At 46.4% G+C, this 22,165-nt stretch overlaps 1 protein-coding gene across 4 annotated transcripts in view; it reads right to left on the bottom strand.

Annotated features, from left to right (window-relative positions):
* Positions 1–22,165, bottom strand: part of NELL1 (neural EGFL like 1) — a 445,407-nt gene that overhangs the window by 175,174 nt on the left and 248,068 nt on the right. For all 4 annotated transcript variants that reach the window (XM_069968052.1, XM_069968055.1, XM_069968054.1 and 1 more), the window contains exon 13: positions 11,560–11,685. In XM_069968052.1, coding sequence (XP_069824153.1) covers positions 11,560–11,685 — 126 coding nt within the window. The remainder of the gene's footprint in view (positions 1–11,559; positions 11,686–22,165) is intronic.

Raw genomic sequence — 22,165 nt, 5'->3', positions numbered from 1 at the left:
AACCAACCATGTGGTCCATTGCAACCATGTGGTTTATTATATATAGTCAATGGTCAATCATGTGGTCCGTTATAGTCAATGACTAACCATACAGCCCATTATAGCTTTTGACTCACTATGCATCCTAATATAGTTAGCAGTCAATCATGTGTTTCTTCTTATAGTTGATGGCTAACCATATAGCTCATTGTAGTCAATAGTTGACCATGTGTTTTATTTAAGCCAAGAGCCATCCCTATAGCCCATTAGAATTGTTATCCAAGCATGCTGCCCATAATTCTCAATCACGTTAGCATTCAGGTATAGTCTGACCTTGTGGTTCCTGACAGTCAGTGTCTGACCATATGGTTCATTGTAGTCAATGGCAGACCAGATGGCGTCCATAATCGTTAACAGCCAACCATGTAATCCATTGTAGTCAATGACTGACCACACAGCCCATTATAGTCAATGACTGACCACACAGCCCATTATAGTCAATGACTGACCACACAGCCCATTATAGTCAATGACTGACCACATAGCCCATTATAGTCAATGGCTGACCTTGTGGTCCACTGTAGTTAAGGGTCTACTTAGGGGAAGCAAGATGTCCCAATGCTTTCCCAGTAACGTTGCAGACCTTCGCTTAGCAGTAACCAATTGGACCAACACCAATCGGACACGGCATAACCTAGTTCATTTGCCCTAGAATAATGCTTCCCCGGGTTTAAAGGATCTATTCACAGTCCGACGGTCAAACTGAAGATGAACAACCTTCCCAGACTCCTCTACGGCAACCTTTCAAGCACCTGTATGGATTTTTCCCACTTATGGAGGCCATACTCTGTCGAACACGATGCCTTTATATGTGAAGGATCAGGGCGATGAGAGAAGACTCTGATCCTCACGTCTCTGATGGAAATGCCACCAACTCCAATCAGCGGAGCCTCCCCAACGTCCTCACCTCTTATCTCATCTTGACCTTCACGAAGCCAAGAGTCACCGTAACATCTCATCTCCTTCACTCTGCCTTGTAGCAGTGACTGAAGGTTACAAGAGGTTCTTCAGTTCTCCTCACCGCCCTGAAACGTTTATAATCACAGAGTCTGTCACATCCGTAACCTACAACTCTGGGATTCACGGCCACAACACGTCTATCCTGCTTGGTGTAAAACACAAGAGGTCGTCTGTAAGAAGAGTCCCCGGAGGACTAATGTGACAGACGGCTAACTTTACGTTTCCATCGCGTGCACATTACGCCATCTAGGGATAATTCATCTAGACTCGATACAATTGCAGAGCTCACATGGTCGTCATTTATCCCTCCATGTGATAGACTATTTGACTCCTAACATTTTTGCTAATTCTTTAATTTACCAAAGATTACCCAGAAATTAAAGGTGTAATGTATTGGCCACTAAGCGTCTCTCTACCTTGAAATCTGCTGTCCATTGTCGGTCGTTAGGAAAAGTTTGTCTCTAGTAACAGACAAAACACAGGAAGTAGGGGCGGGGCTTTGTAACTGCTCTGTGCAGGAAAGAGGAGAAAGCCTGCAGCTGCTAGCTGTCTCCCATCTCCGGAGGATCAGCAATGTCTATGAAAGGTAAATCAAGGCTTATGTACACAGTGAAGCCTCCTGTAAACAATCTTCCCCTTTCTTTAGCGTTCAGGTTTGTCCATAGCAGCCATCTAGCGCCTGATGTAACCCCATCCTTGCTGTGCTGCTGCTGTTTCTTTTCTGCTCACACATAATCTTGCAAACCCAGTCCATCAGTAACTCCTTCTTCCCTCCAATAGTGTCCTGTAAGCACTACCTCATGGCATGGCAGAGAGGAGTAGGTGCTGTGATAGCATGTGGAGGGTATGACTATGAATTTTCCCATTCACTGACAGCAAGCAAAGATCTTGAAACTGGTAACAAAAAAAAATTACCATACCAATTATATATATATATATATATATATATATATATATACAGCTTTCACTCATCACTGCATTCCTACAGACGCCAAAGCGGAGAACTGTCCCAGATTGATCGCCAGACATAAGGAAGACCCCTGAGACGTCTTGTGCTGTCTCCAGTAATCCAGCCTCCTCATCTCCGCCAGATTGCCCAGTGTGTACAGTAAATATCCGCCATGTGTTATAGAAGCTGAGATGTAAATGAAGGTTCTCGCCTTCCCGTGATATACTTTGATTTGTTTGGCGCCCGTGTTAGTAAACACGTGAGGACGCGGCAATGGAAGACGAGCAAGGAGTCGCCCTGCACTCTTATTGTTTAGGGGGAAATGTTGTTATAATATCAAACACCCCTCTAATTAAAACTGTAAATGAATTGTAGGTACTGTACCTTTAAGAGAGGTAACCAGTCTAATAAAGGGGGTTGTAGTCTGATACATTTAAAGCTTTAAGGGATTGTCTACTTACAATCAAATTACAATGTGCCCCAAGCTGGGACCTTCAGTGATCAGGCATGATCTATGGAGGAAATGGACCACTTCCCTGCAGCGCCACCACAGGGGGAACTCAGTATTACACACTTCCAATTGAAAGCAATGGGCTGTTACTGTAATGCACAGACATGTTGGGTCCTCCAGAGTAAGAGACACTCTTTGCAGCTTTTTCTTCTATAATAGAGTCTATGCCTGTGGGAATTTGCTGACCAAACACAGGGCCCCACCCTGGCCATAGGGAGCAGAGGCCCATAGCCTAATAGGGGGACAATGTTCCAATAAACATCCAAGCAGCAGAAACTACAATTCCCAATTCCCATCATAGGAGGAAAACTACAATTCCCATCATGCCCTATGCCACACATGGGGCACACTGTTACATGGGGTCCATATGTCACATAAGAGGACACCAATATCATAAAGGACACAGGTCCATTACAGATTTTGCAGTGGGGCCAAGGATCTGTAAGATCCACCTCTTATTCTCTGTAACCCCGCCCCCGAGGAGCCCTACCAAGGCTTCATACTGAACAGAGATTCAGTTTCCCAAACTATCCCTACACCTAAACGCCCTTCCCAGGGTACAATTACGTATGGCACCCCCATGACATGGCACGAATGCCCCCACCCAACCCTGGAAGGCCATTATCCAATGAAATTTTGGGGAAAGACGTTATTATTATTTATTTATTTTTTTCATCAGTTCAATCCACCCCTCACTGAGGATAATATCGGACAGGAATGGAAGAGCAGCAGCAGTAAGAGGGTTAGAAGGTTTCTCCGGCCGTCGTCTCGGCCCTTCATTCTGCACAGTTTGGCGCCATGAGCCAGTATATAGCCAGCGAATGGTCAGCAAGCCACCGGGAGACCAGAACAAACTTCTGCGCATTCAAATCACTCTGTAAACTTTTTGCTTTCTTCTTCCTCCTCCTGCCATGGCCGCTAACACCAGCGAGTTGATCGGGAGCCAAGACGCAGCCTCCTGACACCGGCAGCACAAGCTTGTGCCTGACACAGATGTATGGCTTGGTCACCGGCAGACAGATTTGTGTCCCAGAGTACAAGCCTAGTCTACAAGCCGAAAACAACTCAGCTTAGGCAGCCGGGAGGACGAATGAAAGGTCACACTGCCTCCACTGTACCCAGCAATGGAGAACATTAGAGAAACGGTCAGACCCCTAAAAGGACAAGGATGACAGGAACATCCATAATAAAAAGGGAATATGCACGACACTGAGAATACAGTAAACGATGGAACGTCGCAAAACTAGAAGAACTAAGTAACTTTGGAAACTATTTTCCCCTTGCCATAAGTTTCCTCCGTCACAGGTTGTTGATTTCATATGATAAATAGGAAAAAAGTAATGGTTAATTTTATATATATATATATATATATATATATATATATATATATATATATATATAAAAAATCCTGATTTCAATAGGAGGCAGTGAGCCTTCTATACTGTGCTTATCCTTCAGTGTTTAACCTTAGTTCTGTTCTTCTTGGTCTTAGTTCTGTCTTCTTGTTTCTATAGTCCACTTTAGTGTAGGGCTAGTGTGGGGATATTACAGGAAAAGCTGCTGTAGGTCTGTTTTCTTACCAGTTTAGTTTAGCTTAGGAGAAGGTGGAGGGTAATGTTAGGAAAAGATGGAGGGTAAGGTTAAGAGAACATGGAGGGTATGGTTAGGGGGAAGATATACTGTAGGTAAGATTAGGAGAAGATGGAGAGTATGGTTAGGTGAAGATAGAGGTTAGATGGGGGGTAAGGTTAAGAGAAGATGGAGGGTAAGGCTAGGGGAAGATGGAGGGTAAGGTTAGAGGGAGATGGTGTAAGGTTAGGGGAATATAGAGGGTAAGGGGAAGATGGAGGGTAAGGTTAGGGGAAGATGGAGGGTAAGGTTAGAGGGAGATGGTGTAAGGTTAGGGGAATATAGAGGGTAAGGGGAAGATGGAGGGTAAGGTTAGGGGAAGATGGAGGGTTAGGTTAGTGAAAGATGGAGGGGAAGGTGAGGGGAAGATAGAAGATAAGGTGAGGGGAAGATGGAGGGTAAGATTAGGGGAAGATGGAGGGTAAGGTTAGGGGAAGATGGAGGGTAAGATTAGGGGAAGATGGAGGGTAAGGTTAGGGGAAGATGGAGGGTAAGGTTAGGGGAAGATGGAGGGTAAATTTAGGGGAAGACGGAGGGTAAGGTTAGGGGAAGACGGAGGGTAAGGTTAGGGGAAGATAGAAGGTAAGGTTAGGGGAACATGGAGGGTAAGGTTAGGGGAAGATGGGGATAAGGTTAGGGGAAGATGGGGGTAAGGTTAAAAGGAAGATGGGGGTAAGGTTAGGGGAAGATGGAAGGTATGGTTAAGGAAAAATGGAGAATAAGATGTTATTATCCTGTACCCCAAGTGTCAGCGTGTCACTATCCTGTACCCCAAGTGTCAGCGTGTCACTATCCTGTACCCCGTGTCATTATCCTGTACCCGAAGTGTCACCATCCTGTACCCCAAGTGTCACCATCCTGTACCCCAAGTGTCATTATCCTGTACCCCAAGTGTCATTATCCTGTACCCCAAGTGTCATTATCAAGGGTACCCCAAGTATCTATCATCTCTACAAGGGTCCCCCTGCTTCTATACAGTCAGCAATTATTTGCTATACGTTGCCACTTACAGTATGGTACACTGCTTAGGGCCTACTCACATGAAACCTGAGTCTCCTGTTTTTCATCAGCAATCCTCTAAAAAATCCTCCATATTTCATCTGTATTTTTGCAGATCCGTACAATATGAAAAAAGTGTACATAATAAATGGGCCACTTTAACATAATAAAGCAAACATACGTTCCCAGCACACTGCCACCGCTAGACCCACCGCTCCATCCCACTGAACCGTGACGCTGCAGGTCTGCTCGGCACCCGGAATCGGCCAAACAGCAGGAGGTAGCGGTGGGTCTAGTAGCGGCAGCGCTACAACCAGGAAGGTAGTTTGCTTTATTGTGTTAAACTTTTGTTATGGGATTTTTTTTAATTATTTTTTTTTAAAGTTTTTTTTTTTAATTATTTTTATTATTATAGTAAAATAATAATATTATTTATTAGTTGTTTGTTTTTTTTAAGTTTATTTCTTTTAATAACACATTTGCTTATGATTGCTTATGGGGATCAATGCAGTACATACATACTTCACTGATCCATCATTTCAGCCATCGATTGCTACAGGCCTATAGCAATGACTGAATACAGGACTACGGGACTGTCCATAGTACAGGCCGCACCCTGCCACCAAATCTTGCAGGGGGAGCCAATCAACCCCACTGGGCCACCAATAAACCATTGTCACTATTTGCAGGTTCTGTATTTTAGCTGATCGTCTCCCATAGAGTTCATGTGTGAACGGGGACAAATACACTGACTATGCTCTAAGCCTTAGACTCCATGGCCGGGGAGCTCTGTACGCATGGAGCTGATCGTTGCTCCGCTGATCATTATGAAGATTTTCCTGCAGTAAATTTGGTGGAAAATTCTCCATCTGTTTAGGGCGGTAAAATGTGATCGGAGAAATGATCCGTACAATCAACACCTCATCCCGCCACCCATGACTACACGCTTCTCACACAATACAATCACATGTGTACATTAGGTGCCGATGTAAATAACCCGTGTGCCCCCATATGTACATATCACCCTAACACCCTGCCCGCATACTGTTACTGTGTTATCCATTGTTGTGAAACCATTAACCATTTGCATCCAGCATCTCAATCATCCCCAATCAGATTCCTATATAGATTATCTGGGATTACAAAAACAGAGCTGCTTTCTTCCAAAAACAGCGCCACCCCTGTCTTCAGGTGGTGCGTGGTATTACAACTCAGCTCTATTTACTTCAATGGAAGTGAGCTGCAATACCCACACCCAAACTGAGGACAAGAGTGGCGCTGTTTTTGGCAGTTTTGTCTTCCATACACTTTGACTCAAGGAAGGAGATTTTTATTTTTATTTTTCTTTAAGGGAAAATGCTCCCTTTAGTTAGATGGGCACTGACACTTTAAAAAAAAATATAATAATAATAATAATAACAAAAGTGTCAAAAGTTTTCAGTTTAGATTACTAGAGAAGTGGGAGAAGTGCTAGCTAGGTACATTCTCTCCTGGCTCTGTGCCACACGACTGAAGCGGACTAACATTTTAAAGGGCAACTCCAGCAAAATCATTTTTCTTTAAAATCAACTGGTGTGAGAAAGTTATACAGATTTGTAATTTACTTCTATTTAAAAATCTCCAGTCTTCCAGTACTTATCAGTTGCTGTATGTCCTGCAGGAAGTGGTGTATTGTTTCTGGTGCTCTCTGCTGCCACCTCTGTCCATGTCAAGAACTGTCCAGAGCAGCAGCAAATCCCTATAGAAAACCTCTCCTGCTCTGGACAGTTCCTGACATGGACAGAGGTGGCAGCAGAGAGCACTGTGTCAGACTGGAGAGAATACATCACTTCATGCAGGACATACAGCAGCTGATAAATACTGGAAGACTGTGGATTTTTAAATAGAAGTAAATTACAAATTCATATAACTTACTGAAACCAACTGAGTACCCCTTTAGGTCTATGGGCTTTATCGGTTGTGGCCATTGAGAGCAGGGAGCGAAGAACACAGCCAATCGCTTCCCCCCTGTGGTCTATTGATTGGTCATTGGACCAATGGATTAAAACTTTTTACAATTTTTGTCAAACGTTGGAAGGGTCCCTTTAAGGGTGATGACCTTTGATTTGACCTTTTGCTATATTGTGCCTGATAGGATTTTATTGGATTGTTACACTGAGCCGATGATTATAATTTCCATTTGGATTATAAAGTCCATTTGTTTCTCTGTCATATAAAAATGGAATAAAAAAAAAAAAAAAAACCCTAATAAAAAACCTTTAATAATATAAACAGAAGGAAAATTGGCTAAAAATGTTGGCGGCGCTCAACCGTGAACCCGTCAAGCAGCCATTAGGGGGAGAGCAGCGTGCGCGGAGCTCGCCGGGCGCTCTCATTTTATAATTCATATGTCAAATCAAATCTCAATATTATTGCAGCTCCATTAGGGCCGGTGGGGGGGGGGGGGGGGGGGGCGTAATCCGCACATTATTATCAGGGGATTCATCAGGAACCCAAGTGACATTTAGGAGGGGAATGGACTTCACATGAAACAGACAGATCCTAACCTCCGGCTGCTGCTAGAAGTCACAGACTGAACGGCACGAAATCAGATTAGATTTAAAGGGGACATTACCTTAATTACAGGGTTCATTTCACTGGAGGGAGGTTGGGGGTAAAACCCAGAACAGAAATGCCCCAAGCACTGAGGCCCTATCACCATCACCTACTGTAGGGATCGAGTGTTTGTTTTTTCTGGGGGGTGGGGGAGGGGCAGGCTCCTCCTTCCTCCGTATCTCCATCACAGTAGGGGTGATCCTGGATAGTCAGTATATAGTGGGGGAAGGGGGGCACGTAGTACAAGATGGGGCATCTGATCCATAATGGATATACAAGGGTTGATGGCAGTTGAGTGCACTGTTGCATGTAGCAGACCCTCCCATGCCAAAGATTTGCCCCGCCCATGAGAAGCCTTTATATAATCATACTATATATATATATATATATATATATATATATATATATATATATATATATATATACATATATATGTAGGGACCATGGATGACACCTGCTTTCAGTTCCCTGTCTGACACATAAATATTGGGGGTAGCAGTTGACCATTGGTCCAGACACTTTAAGGGGCCCCTCCGCCGCACAGACATAAGGCACAGTGCAGTTCTGGACCCACAGTATAACAGACACTTGTCACTACCAGTAGACCCCATAGATCTATGAGAGATATATATTGAAGTTCTCAAAGGTCCCACAAGTATCTTCTCATGGCACTCAGACCCCCCCAAACACCAGGGCCCCATACAGCCTGCATCTTCTGCTCCTCCTAGAGTCCCTCCCCTGCTCAGTGTTCTTATCCATTGCATGATGACCGGTGGATCCCACTAACATCCCTATCAGGACCTACAGTTATATCCTCCTTATGTAGTACACATACATCTCAAGACACCAGATGCCAAGATCCACTGAACTCTCTGCTCCTCCTACAGTCCCGCCCCTGCTCAGTGTCCCTTTCCATTGTATTACAGACCCTAGCAGGGGCTAATGACCCCATAAACTTATGGGAATTATAACTTACTCTGTATCAGGGCCCCACAGTTAATCTCTTATATGGCCCTTTGATCCGCTAAAACAACAAGGCCCAGGACAGACTGCATCCTCTGCTCCTCCCCCAGCCCCGCCCCTGCTTACTGCTCTGTCTATCACACAAGCAATAGACCCCATTGATCTATTAGAGGTATGACATGAAGCTCAGGACCCCATAATTATCTTCTTATCGGGCACTTAGATTCCCCCAGACTACAGGGCCCAAAACAGACTGCATCCTCTGCTCCTCCCACAGTCCCACCCCTGCTTAATGCTCTTTCTTTCACACAAGCAATAGACCCCATTGATCTATTAGAGGTATGACATGAAGCTTTGCATCAGGACCCCAGAATTATCATCTTATAAGGCACTTGGATCCCCTCCAGACACCAGGGACAAAAACAGGCTGCGTCCTCTGCTCCTCCCACAGTCACACCCCTGCTTAAAACTCTTTCACTGCATAATGCACACAAGCAATGGACCCCATTGACCTATGACTTTAAGCTCTGTATCAGGACCCCATTATTATCTTCTTATAGGGCACTTGGATCCCCCCAGACACCAGGGCCCAGTAGAATCCTCCTACAGTCCTGCCCCTGCTTAGTGCTCTTCTCTGATTGGCTGCTATTAGTACAGTGTCTTCTCCAGGACCCCGGATCACTGGTTTACCCTTGAAGTGTTTTTATTAACCCTTTAATCTATATATTCTAATAGCAGGTCATGCCAAGCTCAGACGCTGTAATACACACAATTGGATCATTTGCATTCCAACCAAATCCTTCCCTTGGAATGAAAGCCGGGCGGCTCCACAAGGGCAATTATAAAAAAAAGGTGACCACTAAACACCGCGCACGCGGGGCGGCTGCCAAATAATGAGCAATCAGGAAAAATGCTTTCTGCATAAGTTCCCTCTCAGTGATGGGGGCTCCGAGCCTTATCGTGGCTCCATAAACAGCAATCCCCCCGGGAGGGTCTCTGAGAGGAGCCGACATAATGAAAAGAAGAAATTCCGTTCCAGCAATGCTCCGCTAATCACAGGATCAGCGCCGGCATTTGGCATCGGCAGCACCAGACCTGGAAGGAAACAGAAGGCGGCTGGGTCTCAATGGACCGTACCATGTCTGAGCCGGCATGGGGGGGGGGTCACTTAAGAGGCGCAGTATTGTAAGAGTAAGCAGCTAGAATGCAAGCACTCTGTTCATTAAAGGGGTACTCCGGCGGAAATCCTCTTCAAATCAACTGGTGTCAAAAGGTTATTTAAAAACCTCGTCTTCCAGTGCTTATCAGCTGATGTATGCCCTGCAGGAAGTGGTTTATTCTCTCCAGTCTGACACAGTGCTCTCTGCTGCCACCTCTGTCCATGTCAGGAACTGTCCAGAGCAGCATCAAATCCTTATAGAAAAACTCTCCTGCTCTGGACAGTTCCTGACATGGACAGAGGTGGCAGCAGAGAGCACTGTGTCAGACTGGAGTGAATATACCATTTCCTACAGGACATACAGCAGCTGATAAGTACCGGAAGACTGGAGATTTTTTAATAGAAGTAATTTACAAATCTATATGAAGTCAGCTCCCCCAATGCAGTCAGCTCCCCCAATGTAGTCAGCTCCACCAATGTAGTCAGCTCCACCAATGCGGTGAGCTCTCCCAATGTAGTCAGCTCCCTCAATGTAGACAGCTCCGCCAATGCGGTGAGCTCTCCCAATGTAGTCAGCTCCCTCAATGTAGACAGCTCCGCCAATGTGGTAAGCTCTCCCAATGTAGTCAGCTCCCAATGCGGCTCCCCCAAGTCTATGCAGTGTCGGAGCGGACACCAGGTGCTCTCATCAGTGGTCGTTCCATATTGCTGGACATATGTAAACCCAACCTTACTAGGACAGAAGTTCCCCAGAGCGAGGACTCTTTGTAGTCATTCTCCATTCTCATTAATAAGGGTCCTGAATATCCTACATTATCACTGATTCTTTAGAATGGACAACCCCTTTAAAGGGAATCTTTCAGCACCCGGACCTGAGCCCAAGTGTGCTGTAGGTAGCATGCTCCTTGTGAATATGCGTCCCAGGAGTAGATTCTGTGAAATCTCGGGTCTCCTACTGTAATGAAGAGTCAAAGAGGAGTTGGGGCTTGCCATTTGTGCTGCACCACTGCTTCCTCCTCCCTCTTCTCCATGATATGCTGGTCGGCCTCCTCGCATTTGCCATCATCAAGGTATCACCAATAGTTTGAGCATGCACCACTCATCTCCCAGGCTGCGCGCTTCCCGCTGTCGCGGTTCACACAGGCAACGTAGACCAGAGGATCAGCACAATGCTGATGGCAAGAGCGAGCAGGAGGCCGGCCAGCTGAAAATATTCATGTTGAAGTAGAGGTGAGGCGTGCCAAAGTGCGGCACAAACGCTGAGCCACAACTCCTCTTTGACTCATCATTACAGTAGGAGACCCGAGATACCCGTCAATACACTGGAAAGAGAAATACAGCACACAATGCTAAGGCTGGGTTCACACTGCGTTTTTGTAGTCAGTTTTTTTTTTTTCACTCGTTTTATGCAAAAAATGGATGGAAAAGCGGATGAAAAAAACTGATGCATTTGTGTGCATCCGTTTTGGATCAGTTCTTTCATTTCTTTTTTAATAAAAAGAATAAAAAAATGAATTGCAAAAAACGCAGAGTGAACCCTGCCTAACCGATCAATACACTGGACAGAGAAATACAGCGCGCAATGTTTTCTATACTGTAGCGGAGTGTAATTGTAACAGAACGTTCCTTTAAACAACGACCTCTGCGACCTTTGTTGGATCACATTACCATCTCGGTCTATATTTGCCCCCATATAATAACATGACTAGGAGACATATATATATATAACAGTGAGCGAGCCGGGCGGATCCTTACCTGTACAGGAGAAGTCATCCACGCGGGTATACCCCGGGAGGCAGTCGCAGTGGTACGATCCCGGTAAGTTGGCGCAGGCGGTGTTGGCTTGGCAGTAATGCATTTTGGCAGCGCATTCATCAATATCTGAAAAAAACATCAGAAGACGAGAATTAAAGGAACTTTCTAATTTCATTCGGCGTCTTATCTCAGCGGGCGATCGCCTTCTATCACAGCAGACGCGCCATCTCCGCCGCTCGCAAACACCCGCAAGGTGAAAATCCATATCAAAGAGGCTGATCGTCACCGTAATACCAGAGGTTTTTACTTAAACTGTCACTTTAAAAAAAAATAAAAAACTTCAAATTCAGCATAAAAAGCAACAAAACAAAGAGCGCAACACTTTGTAGTGAGACGGCGTTCCTCCGTACTGCGACCGGCGTGATCAAACATGACCTGAGTGCGTACAATGCTTCATAGGTTACAGCGGGACTTTGTGCTCTCTGTACACCCCCAGCACGCATTAGATGATCAGCTGATCCTGCAGAGCCGTTGGCTTCAGAGCACAATAGTGTATGGACTCCTTTATGCTTCTGTTATAAAACTGGAGAAAGATAACACAGGACCTACCACTAACAATAGGTGATCACTCCATTCTCTCTCTCAGAGCATGACCACAACACTCTTCAATAGTAGTCAATGATGACCGGTTCCTCTGGTGAATACTACTGCGCTACATTTCTATGGCTGTTTGATAATCCGTAATTTGACACCTCTCCAGTTCGATCATTGCCGGATTACAGGAATAGGACTATATATCATTCCAGCAGATATTACAGGATACTCCATTGACAATAGGTGATGGTCACAAGTACCCTCTCCCTATCTATGCACAGGTCACAGAGCATGCCCACAACACAAGTCAGTGAGTCTGAGTATGGGTTCCTATGGTCTATAAGTGGGGTTGCATCCAAGATAGCTGTCACTGCTTGGAATGTGTAGCCAAAAACTGGAGTTTATATTTGTTTTATAATCCATACTACCTGATAATCTGGCACCATGTCTAGTCGCAATAATGCCAGATTACAGGACTAGGAGTGTAGTTCTAGTGTTCTATAAAGCGTAACAGCAGATAAGGAGGCAGAAAATACAGGATATATCATAGACAATAGGTGAGGGTCACAGCTCACCCTCTCCCTGTCCAGGTCATAGAGCATGACCACAACACTCTTCTTTAGAATTCAATAAATTACCTCCAGCCTACAGGTTTCTATGGTCTACGCTGATAATTTAAAGCGAATGGGCCCAAATCTGACACAGGTGTCATAGCTTGGATAATCTATATGTCTATTGTCATGTGATAATCCAGACTACCTGATAATCTGGCCTCTGTTTACTCTCATCGATGAATGATTCAAGGGCTGTGACTGTAGTTTCAAATAAGATAACACAAAATCCACTATTAACAATAGGTTAGGGTCACAGCTCACTCTCGAGTTTTGCAGAGGTCACACAGCATGACCACAACACTCTTCATAGACGTAATCACTAGAATTACACATTTATTATGTAAATTGAATCGGGGTCACTCCGGACAGCCAACATGGCTTGTATCATTTATCATTTTACTGCTGTTTTATAATCCAGACTGAAAACCGGACATCTGTCCGGTGCTATTGATGGTGGATTCCAGGGTTGGTCCATAGTGATTGTAGTTTAAATGAGTTATCCAGTGAAAAACTTTTTCTTTCAAATCAACTGGCGTCACAAAGTTATATAGATTTGTAATTTACTTCTATTAAAAAATCTCAAATCTTCCCATACTTATTAGCTGCTGTATGTCCTGCAAGAAGTATTGTTTTATTTTCAGTCTGACACAGTGCTCTCTGCTGCCACCTCTGGCCGAGACAGGAACTTTGTCTCGGTTTTCAATGAATCCCCATAGAAAACCTCTCCTACTCTGGACAGTTCCTGTCTCGGCCAGAGATGTCAGCAGAGAGCACTGTGTCTGACTGAAAATAAAACAACATTTCCTGCAGGCCATACAGCAGCTGATAAGTACTGGAAGACTGGAGATTTTTTATTATTAGTAAATTACAAATCTATACAACTTTCTAACACCAGTTGATTTGAAAGAAAAAGTTTTTCAATTGACAACCTCTTTAATAAAATAAGAAAACACAAAGGCCACTATTACCCATAGGTAAGGGTCACAGCTCACCCTCTGTTTTTGCAGAGGTCACAGAGCATGACCACAACACTATTATTGAAGTTATCTCTAGAATTACACTAAATTATATGGGGGTCGCTCCGGACAGCCGTCGTGGCTGGTATCATGTACGTTTTTACTGCTGCTTGTTAATCTGACACCTGTCCGGTCCGATTGATGCCGGATTCCAGGACTGGTCCTTGGTCCCATTGTCCTATAAATCCTTCCAGCAGAGCCGCAGCCGGGGAGCATTACACGCAGCATATTCGGGACGTTAGAGCGAGGCGTCGGTATCTTTGGATGTGTTTTCCCTCTGAAGGGATGAAGTGTCGTCTTCCATTGATTTACACGTCCTCTCTTCTGGCGCCGTTACCCAGTATATCAGGCGGCGGCTGGTCCGCAGAGTGCGAGGAGGAAGCAGATCTCCTCGGGCGCATTTCTTTCCCTGTTCTCGCGGTCACACTTTATAAACATCACAGCCACAAAGTCAAAGCTGAACAAATGACTCCGTTTTTTTTTTTTTAACTTTTTCTTCATTTTTTTTTTTTTTTTAAAGGGGTGAGCGGCAGGAACGACGTCCCGAAAGATTAGTGGTCGGGTTAAGATTCAGGCTAGCCTTAAAGTTAGTGCTGATTCGGGGTATTAACAGAGTTTTATTTAGTGTAAAGGGTTAAAGGGGAACTCCGGCAGAAAAGCTTTATCTTTCAAATCAACTGATGTCAGAAAGTTATATAGATTTGTAATTTACTTCTATTTAAAAATCTCCAGTCTTCCAGTACTTATCAGCTGCTGTATGTCCTACAGGAAGTAGTGTATTCTTTCCAATCTGACACAGTGCTCTCTGCTGCCACCTCTGTCCAGAGCAGCAGCAAATCCCCATAGAAAACCTCTCCTGCTCTGGACAGTTCCTGACATGGACAGAGGTGGCAGCAGAGAGCACTGTGTCAGACTGGAAAGAATACACCACTTCCTGCAGTACATACAGCAGCTGATAAGTACTGGACGACTGGAGATTTTTAAATAGAAGTAAATTACAAATCTAAATAACTTTCGGAAACCAGTTGATTTGAAGGAAATCCCTTTAATGTTGAGGCAGACAACACAGGATCCACTTAATATAATATATGATGATCACAGAGCATGCCCACTACACTCTCCCATAGAAGTCAATGAGTCATCTCCAAACTTAGGGTTCCTATAGCTGATGAATCTGATCCAGTCCCTCTAATGCTAATGAGATGACTCTGCTAAAATCTGTCTCAGTCTACACAGCAATGCCGGAAAGTGAGCTGCAGTAAACAGGAAGTCTCAGGAAGTTGTTTTGTTTACAATGTAACTTCTGATGATTCCGAGTATGAGGATGTTTACCAGGGAGGAGAAAAGTTTTAATGAGAGACCAAAACTAACAAAGTGGAAAGCTGGCGCACACAAACCTGAGCACCGGGTCCTCGTCAGTATTCAGGCCGGCGCTCCGCCACGCTGGATTTCATTAACATGGGAGGGAGGTCGCCCGCTTTAATGGGATAACACGGCGAGGAACTTTAAATCCCTGCAGAGTATTTAATTGTGCTGTCACATCCTCACCTGCAGATCCCGCTCCTCACCCTGCGAGAGAAAGGAAAGCAAACATCCCCCCGGGAGGAGGCGGCGGAGGATAGAGTTTGTGAAGGGACATTCAGGGGGGACCGAAGCAGTGCAGATCCAGGGAGCGGGGGAGCGAGGGGGGCGGGGGCAGGGGAGCGAGGGAAGCGGGGGCAGGGGAGCGGGGGGAGCGAGGGGAGCGGGGGAGCGGGGGGAGCGGGGGCGGGGGAGCGAGGGGGGCGGGGGAGCGGGGGCGGGGGAGCGAGGGGAGAGGGGGCGGGGGAGCGAGGGGAGAGGGGGCGGGGGAGCGAGGGGAGAGGGGGTGGGGCAGCGAGGGGAGCGGGGGAGCGAGGGAGCGGGGGCGGGGGAGCAAGGGGAGCGAGGGGGGGTGAGGGGGCGGGGGAGCAAGGGGAGCGGGGGCAGGGGAGCGAGGGGAGCGGGGGCAGGGGAGCAAGGGGAGCGGGGGAGCAAGGGGAGCGGGGGAGTGAGGGGGGCGGGGGAGCGAGGGGGGCAGGGGAGCGAGGGGAGCGGGGGAGCGAGTGGCGGGGGAGCGAGGGGGGCAGGGGAGCGAGGGGGCGGGGGAGTGAGGGGAGCGGGGGAGTGAGGGGAGCGGAGGAGCGAGGGGAGCGGGGGAGTGATGGGAGCGGGGGCGGGGGAGTAATGGGAGCGGGGGCGGGGGAGCGAGGGGGGCAGGGGAGCGAGGGGGGCAGGGGAGCGAGGGGGCGGGGGAGCGAGTGGCGGGGGAGCGAGGGGGGCAGGGGAGCGAGGGGGCGGGGGAGCAAGGGGAGCGGGGGGAGTGAGGGGAGCGGAGGAGCGAGGGGAGCGGGGGAGTGATGGGAGCGGGGGCGGGGGAGTAATGGGAGCGGGGGCGGGGAAGCGAGGGGAGCGGAGGCAGGGGAGCGAGGGGAGCGGGGGATCAGGGGAGTGATGGGAGCGGGGGTGGGGGAGCGAGGGCGGGGGAGCGAGGGCAGGGGAGCGAGGAGGGCGGGGGAGCGAGGGGAGCGAGTACAGAGCATCAAGTGTCATTATCCTGCACCCCAAGTGTCAGGGTGTCCTTATCCTATATACCCTTTATGGCCCCCCCCATACACACCCCCTCGGTCTTGCTCCGTCTCCATTATAGTCAGCACGGACCGTGTTAGCAGGAGGGATAAGGGCCGTGTCATGGTGAAGCAGCTGATGGCAGATGATGTGCGGATGTGATTGGGGGATCAGGAGGATGGGGAGCAGTGAGGTGTCACTGACACATGATTATCTCAGCTGTCACTTGAAGGGTTAAGCAGCCACAGCGCCTGCAGCAATAGAATGGCGGTCAGCAGAGATGTCCCACACCACCCCGCTGCTGGCCCTTTAAATGTCACATTGTCCTCTGTTGTGTTATATTGTACCGTGTGATACTATACAGCCAATCACTAGTGTCCGCAGATACATCACTGTATACTGTAACCGTATCCAGGCAACACCGGCCTCCATAGGGGATCCTCAGCACTACATAGTCATGTGATCACCCAAATACATACATATATACATATATATATATATATACACTGCTGCCTTGGATTAGGAGTATAATTCGTTCCGGGACGGCACTTGTAATCCAAATCACTCTTATACCAAAGCAAATTTTCCCATAAGAAATCACTGATATGTAGATAATTGGTTCCACACCCCAAATATAATGGTTATTTATTCTGAATAAAAGTTACTATACAGTATAGCAGCCAGCAGTTTGTAGATACAGGATGGAGCTGTAGATCCCCATAATGCAGTAGCGTTGTACAACAGGCTGGAATAGAGAAGCAGGGCTGCTGTCAGAGGTCTGTGTGGTCACAAGACAGCAATGGGTAAGGGGCGTGTTCAGCATGGACCAATCAGGAAGTGAGAATGACAGCTGTGCAGGAGGATAGTGACAGAAACTTTATGTACAGCAGTGTGAATGGCTGAGTGTAAGTGCAGGCACATTATAGCAGCAGTGTGTATAGCTGAGTGTGAGTGCAAGCACATTATAGCTGCAGTGTGTATAGGTGAGTGTGAGTGCAGGCACATTATAGCAGCAGTGTGTATAGCTGAGTGTAAGTGCAGGCACATTATAGCAGCAGTGTGTATAGCTGAGTGTGAGTGCAGGCACATTATAGCAGCAGTGTGTATAGCTGAGTGTGAGTGAAGGCATAGTATAGCAGCAGTGTGTATAGCTGAGTGTGAGTGCAGGCACACTATAGCAGCAGTGTGTATAGCTGAGTGTGAATGCAGGCACATTATAGCAGCAGTGTGTATAGCTGAGTGTGATTGAAGGCATAGTATAGCAGCAGTGTGTATAGCTGAGTGTGAGTGCAGGCACACTATGGCAGCAGTGTGTATAGCTGAGTGTGAGTGCAGGCACACTATAGCAGCAGTGTGTATAGCTGAGTGTAAGTGCAGGCACATTATAGCAGGGATGGAGAGGAGGGAAAACACAAGGACTGACAGGGAGCAGGAAGAAATGAGCAGGACAGATGTGGGCACATACATGCAGCACTCTCTGTCCGGGGAGAGAGGGGTTACAGCTATGGAGAGATTACCTCCACAGTTCTGTCCCCTGATGTAAGCCCCAGCCTGAAGTGGATCTGCTATGATTTGGAAGGTGAGGGAGACTTCCTGGGTCAGAGTACAGTGCTATAGACCCCGCTATGCAGACCATGACCCTCCTCCACTCCCCCTCCCACCCAGTACAGGGAGCTCTTACACCAAAGCAATGCTCTTACACCAAGTCACAATTTTGAAAAACTGTGAGCTCTTAAACCAAGTTACTCTTAAACCAAAGTACCACTGAGTGTGTATGTGTGTGTGTTTGTGTATGTATATATATATACACACACACATACATATAAATAATCTATTTATCTATCTCCTATCTATCTATCTTAAGTTCCCGTGCCAACATATATGTATGGTGGTGCTCTTCAGTTGGTGGATGGTGGTATATTCTTCATGCAGCTGCTGGCGGGATTATGAAGTCAGTGGCTGGCGGTATATTCTTCAGTCAGTGGTATTATTTAGTCAGTGGCTGGCGCTATTATTTAGTCAGTGGATGGCGCTATTACTTAGTCAGTGGCTGGCGCTATTATTTAGTCAGTGGATGGCGGTATTATTTAGTCAGTGGATGGCGGTATTACTTAGTCAGTGGCTGGCGCTATTATTTAGTCAGTGGATGGCGGTATTACTTAGTCAGTGGATGGCGGTATTACTTAGTCAGTGGATGGCGGTATTATGTAGTCAGTGGATGGCGATATTACTTAGTCAGTGGCTGGCGATATTACTTAGTCAGTGGATGGCGGTATTACTTAGTCAGTGGCTGGCGCTATTATTTAGTCACTTCGGAGACTACTGGACATTTCGGATTATCTCACCTTCCCTGAATCCACCGCAGACCTGAAGCTTCCGGAAGCGATTCCGCTCCTCCCCCGACATTCCCAGTGTCTGACATTGATCGTGTAACTAGGTCAGTCTCATCGGTTATTAGCGACAATCTCATCTGCATATGGCGGTGGCGTGTCCCACATTGGCTGTAGCGCCCTGCGGCCTGCGCTCCTTTATCTCGGCCCGGCACCCGCTCGCGCCGTCCTGTAATATTGACTCTCACATCCGCCCCGATCCTATCAGCCCATGATAAATTGGAGCCCGACGCTTATATAATTGATCTCGCCGCCCGTTGCCCTCGGCAACCTCTCGCGATGCCGTTTTGAAGGACTATATCTCTTTCATAAAAAATAAAATGTAAATGCGGCTGATAGCGTCGGGATCTGAGCTGCGATCGGCCGGGGACTCGGCCCCCATCAATCCTGGAAACGTCTCCGATTTGTATCCGAGTAACTAATAAACAGCGGCCATGATGACGGCTCGCCGCGGCTCACTCACCAACTAAATCAGTCACTTTCCGAGCAATTAGCGAGCAATAAAACCGTCTCCGGGAGACGTCAATGCGGTATCTCATCTCCCGGCACGCTGCTTATCATGTACACAGGGTTATGACACTTAAAGGAGACTATTAAAGGGGCCTTGTTACCAGGCCGGGGCGCCCAATGCCGCCCGTCTCTCTTATATATGAGTCATCTGATTATACTACATTAGGAAAGCTGGGAATAAGCAACATGGCCACCAATGGGGCTCTCACTCAGCTTTCCCAGAGGCCTGAATGTCTGGTTATAGCTATATAGGAGGGTAAATTAGAACTGCTTAAAGAGGAACTCCAGCTATTTTTTTCTTTCAAATCAACTGGTGTCAGAAAGTTGTATAGATTTGTAATTTACTTCTATTTAAAAATCTCCTATCTTCCAGTACTTATCAGCTGCTGTATGTCCTGCAGGAAGTGCTCCCTCTGTCCATATCAGGAACTGTCCAGAGCAGTAGCAAATCCCCATAGAAAACCTCTCCTGCTCTGGACAGTTCCTGACATGGACAGAGGTGGCAGCAGAGAGCACTGTGTCAGACTGGAGAGAATACACCACTTCCTGCAGGACATACAGCAGCTGATAAGTACAGAAAGACTTGAAATTTTTTTAAAAACAAGTAAACCACAAATCTATATATCTTTGTAAAACCAGCAGAATTGAAAAAAAAAGATTTTCACTGGAGTAACCCTTTAAGCTGCTGTGAGACTTATTTCCATGAGAACAAAGGGAATGGGAAAGACCAACATAGCCAACCATTCCCCTCCTCAACTGTCAGGAGACCACCATACATAAAGGGGTTCTCTGGAGAAAATAACTATTTTTAAATCAACTGGTGTCAGAAAGATATGCAGTTAAATATTTAAAAAATCTCCAGTCTTTCAGTACTTATCAGCTGCTATATGTCCTGCAGGAAGTGTTCTATTCTCTCCAGTCTGACACAGTGCTCTCTGCTGCCACCTCTGTCCATGTCAGGAACTGTCCAGAGCAAGAGAGGTTTTCTATAGGGATTTGCTGCTGCTCTGGACAGTTCCTGACATGGACAGAGGTGGCAGCAGAGGGCACTGTGTCAGACTGGAAAGAATGCACCACTTCCTGCAGGACATACAGCAGCTGATAAGTACTGGAAGATTCGAGATTTCTAAATAGAAGTTATAAACCTTTATAACTTTCAGAAACCAGTTGATTTTGAAGAAAAGGATTGTCGCCGGAGTTCCCCTTTAAGGTTGATGACTATAGAACAATGAGGGAGCTCCTGCCTTCTATAGCATCTTACAGATATGAATGTGCGCCGCGGCTGCCGGATCTCCCTCCGCCGTCTGTCAGGTGTTATCTCGCTGTGAATTTTAACTGAGAAAGGAATAAAAATGAGAAAAAAGGGGAAATACAGACATACTAAAGGAAAGCGGGTTAGTGGCGCTCCTCTCCGGGAAGCTTTCATCTGTCATTCCACCTTAAAGAATTAAAGAGAGGAGGGAGAGGAGGGAGCTGCGGCTTCTGTCTGCCCGGATCCTCCGCACGCAGCTCAGGATTTCAGAGATTTCTATAATTTATTCACACTTTATTATGTCTCCCACTCTGTGCACCTCCAGAGCTGCATGCAGAATTCTGCCGCTCCTTGTTGGAAACAATAGTCTGAAAAGCCTTCGTATACTCCACTACTACCAAACCGTGCTGAGCTAATACCACCATATAGTGCTGGGCTAATACTACCATATAGTGCTGAGCTAATACCACCGTACAGTGCTGAGCTAATACCACCATATAGTGCTGGGCTAATACTACCATAGAATGCTGAACAAAGGTCATACCGTGCTCAAATAATGCCACTATGTAGCGCTGAAATAATACCACCATATAATGCTGAACTAAAACTACCATATAATGCTGAACTAATATTAAACCGTGCTGAACTAATACCACCATATAATGCTGAACAAAGGTCATACCGTGCTGAAATAATGGCATTCAGACAATACCACCATACTGTGCAGAAATATCACCATATAGTGCTAAAATAATATCCCCATACAGAGCTATAGTAATACCACCATATTATGCTAACATAATGCCACCATAGAGTGCTCACAACATAATACCACTATACAGTACCCACATAATACCACCATATAAAGCTGAACTAATGTCAAACTATGCTCAAATGACATCATGCAGTACTGACATAATACCACCACAAAGTGCTGAAATAATGCAACCATATACCACTCAGACAATACTACCATACTGTGCACAAATATCACTATACCGTGCTATAATATCCCCATATAGTGCTATAGTAATACCACCATATGTTGTTCACAAATTATTACCATACAATGCATAAACAATGACACCATATAGTGCTCACATAATACCACTATACAGTACTCCCACAATACTACCATACGGTGCTCACATAATACCACTATACAGTACTCCCACAATACCACTATACAGTACTCCAATAATACCACTATACAGTACTCCCACAATACTACCATACGGTGCTCACATAATACCACTATACAGTACTCCCATAATACCACTATACAGTACTCCCATAAGCAGCCGCACATGTGTATACGGGGAGCAGCAGCAAATATGTATACGGGGAGCAGCGGCACATGTGTATACGGGGAGCAGCGGCACATGTGTATACGGGGAGCAGCACATGTGTAATAAACGCTTACATAAGCGCTGGCGATAGAAAGCAGCGGGAGAGGGAAGCTCTCGGGGAGCGGCGTCATCGGAGACGCTTCACCATAAATAATTGGAATAACGTTCCAGCCGCCGCCGCTATATCTGACTTATCACTGCTGACTTGTATAGAATGGCTCTGTCCGCTCCGCAACACAACAACTACACATAGGGCCACATGTATCGTCCTGCGAACGGATGATTTTCGGCGGAA

Source organism: Dendropsophus ebraccatus, chromosome 4, assembly GCF_027789765.1.
Source record: "Dendropsophus ebraccatus isolate aDenEbr1 chromosome 4, aDenEbr1.pat, whole genome shotgun sequence".
Lineage (NCBI taxonomy): Eukaryota > Metazoa > Chordata > Amphibia > Anura > Hylidae > Dendropsophus > Dendropsophus ebraccatus.
The sequence above is the reverse complement of the archived record's forward strand: the minus strand, read 5'-3'. Positions and strand labels throughout refer to the sequence as shown.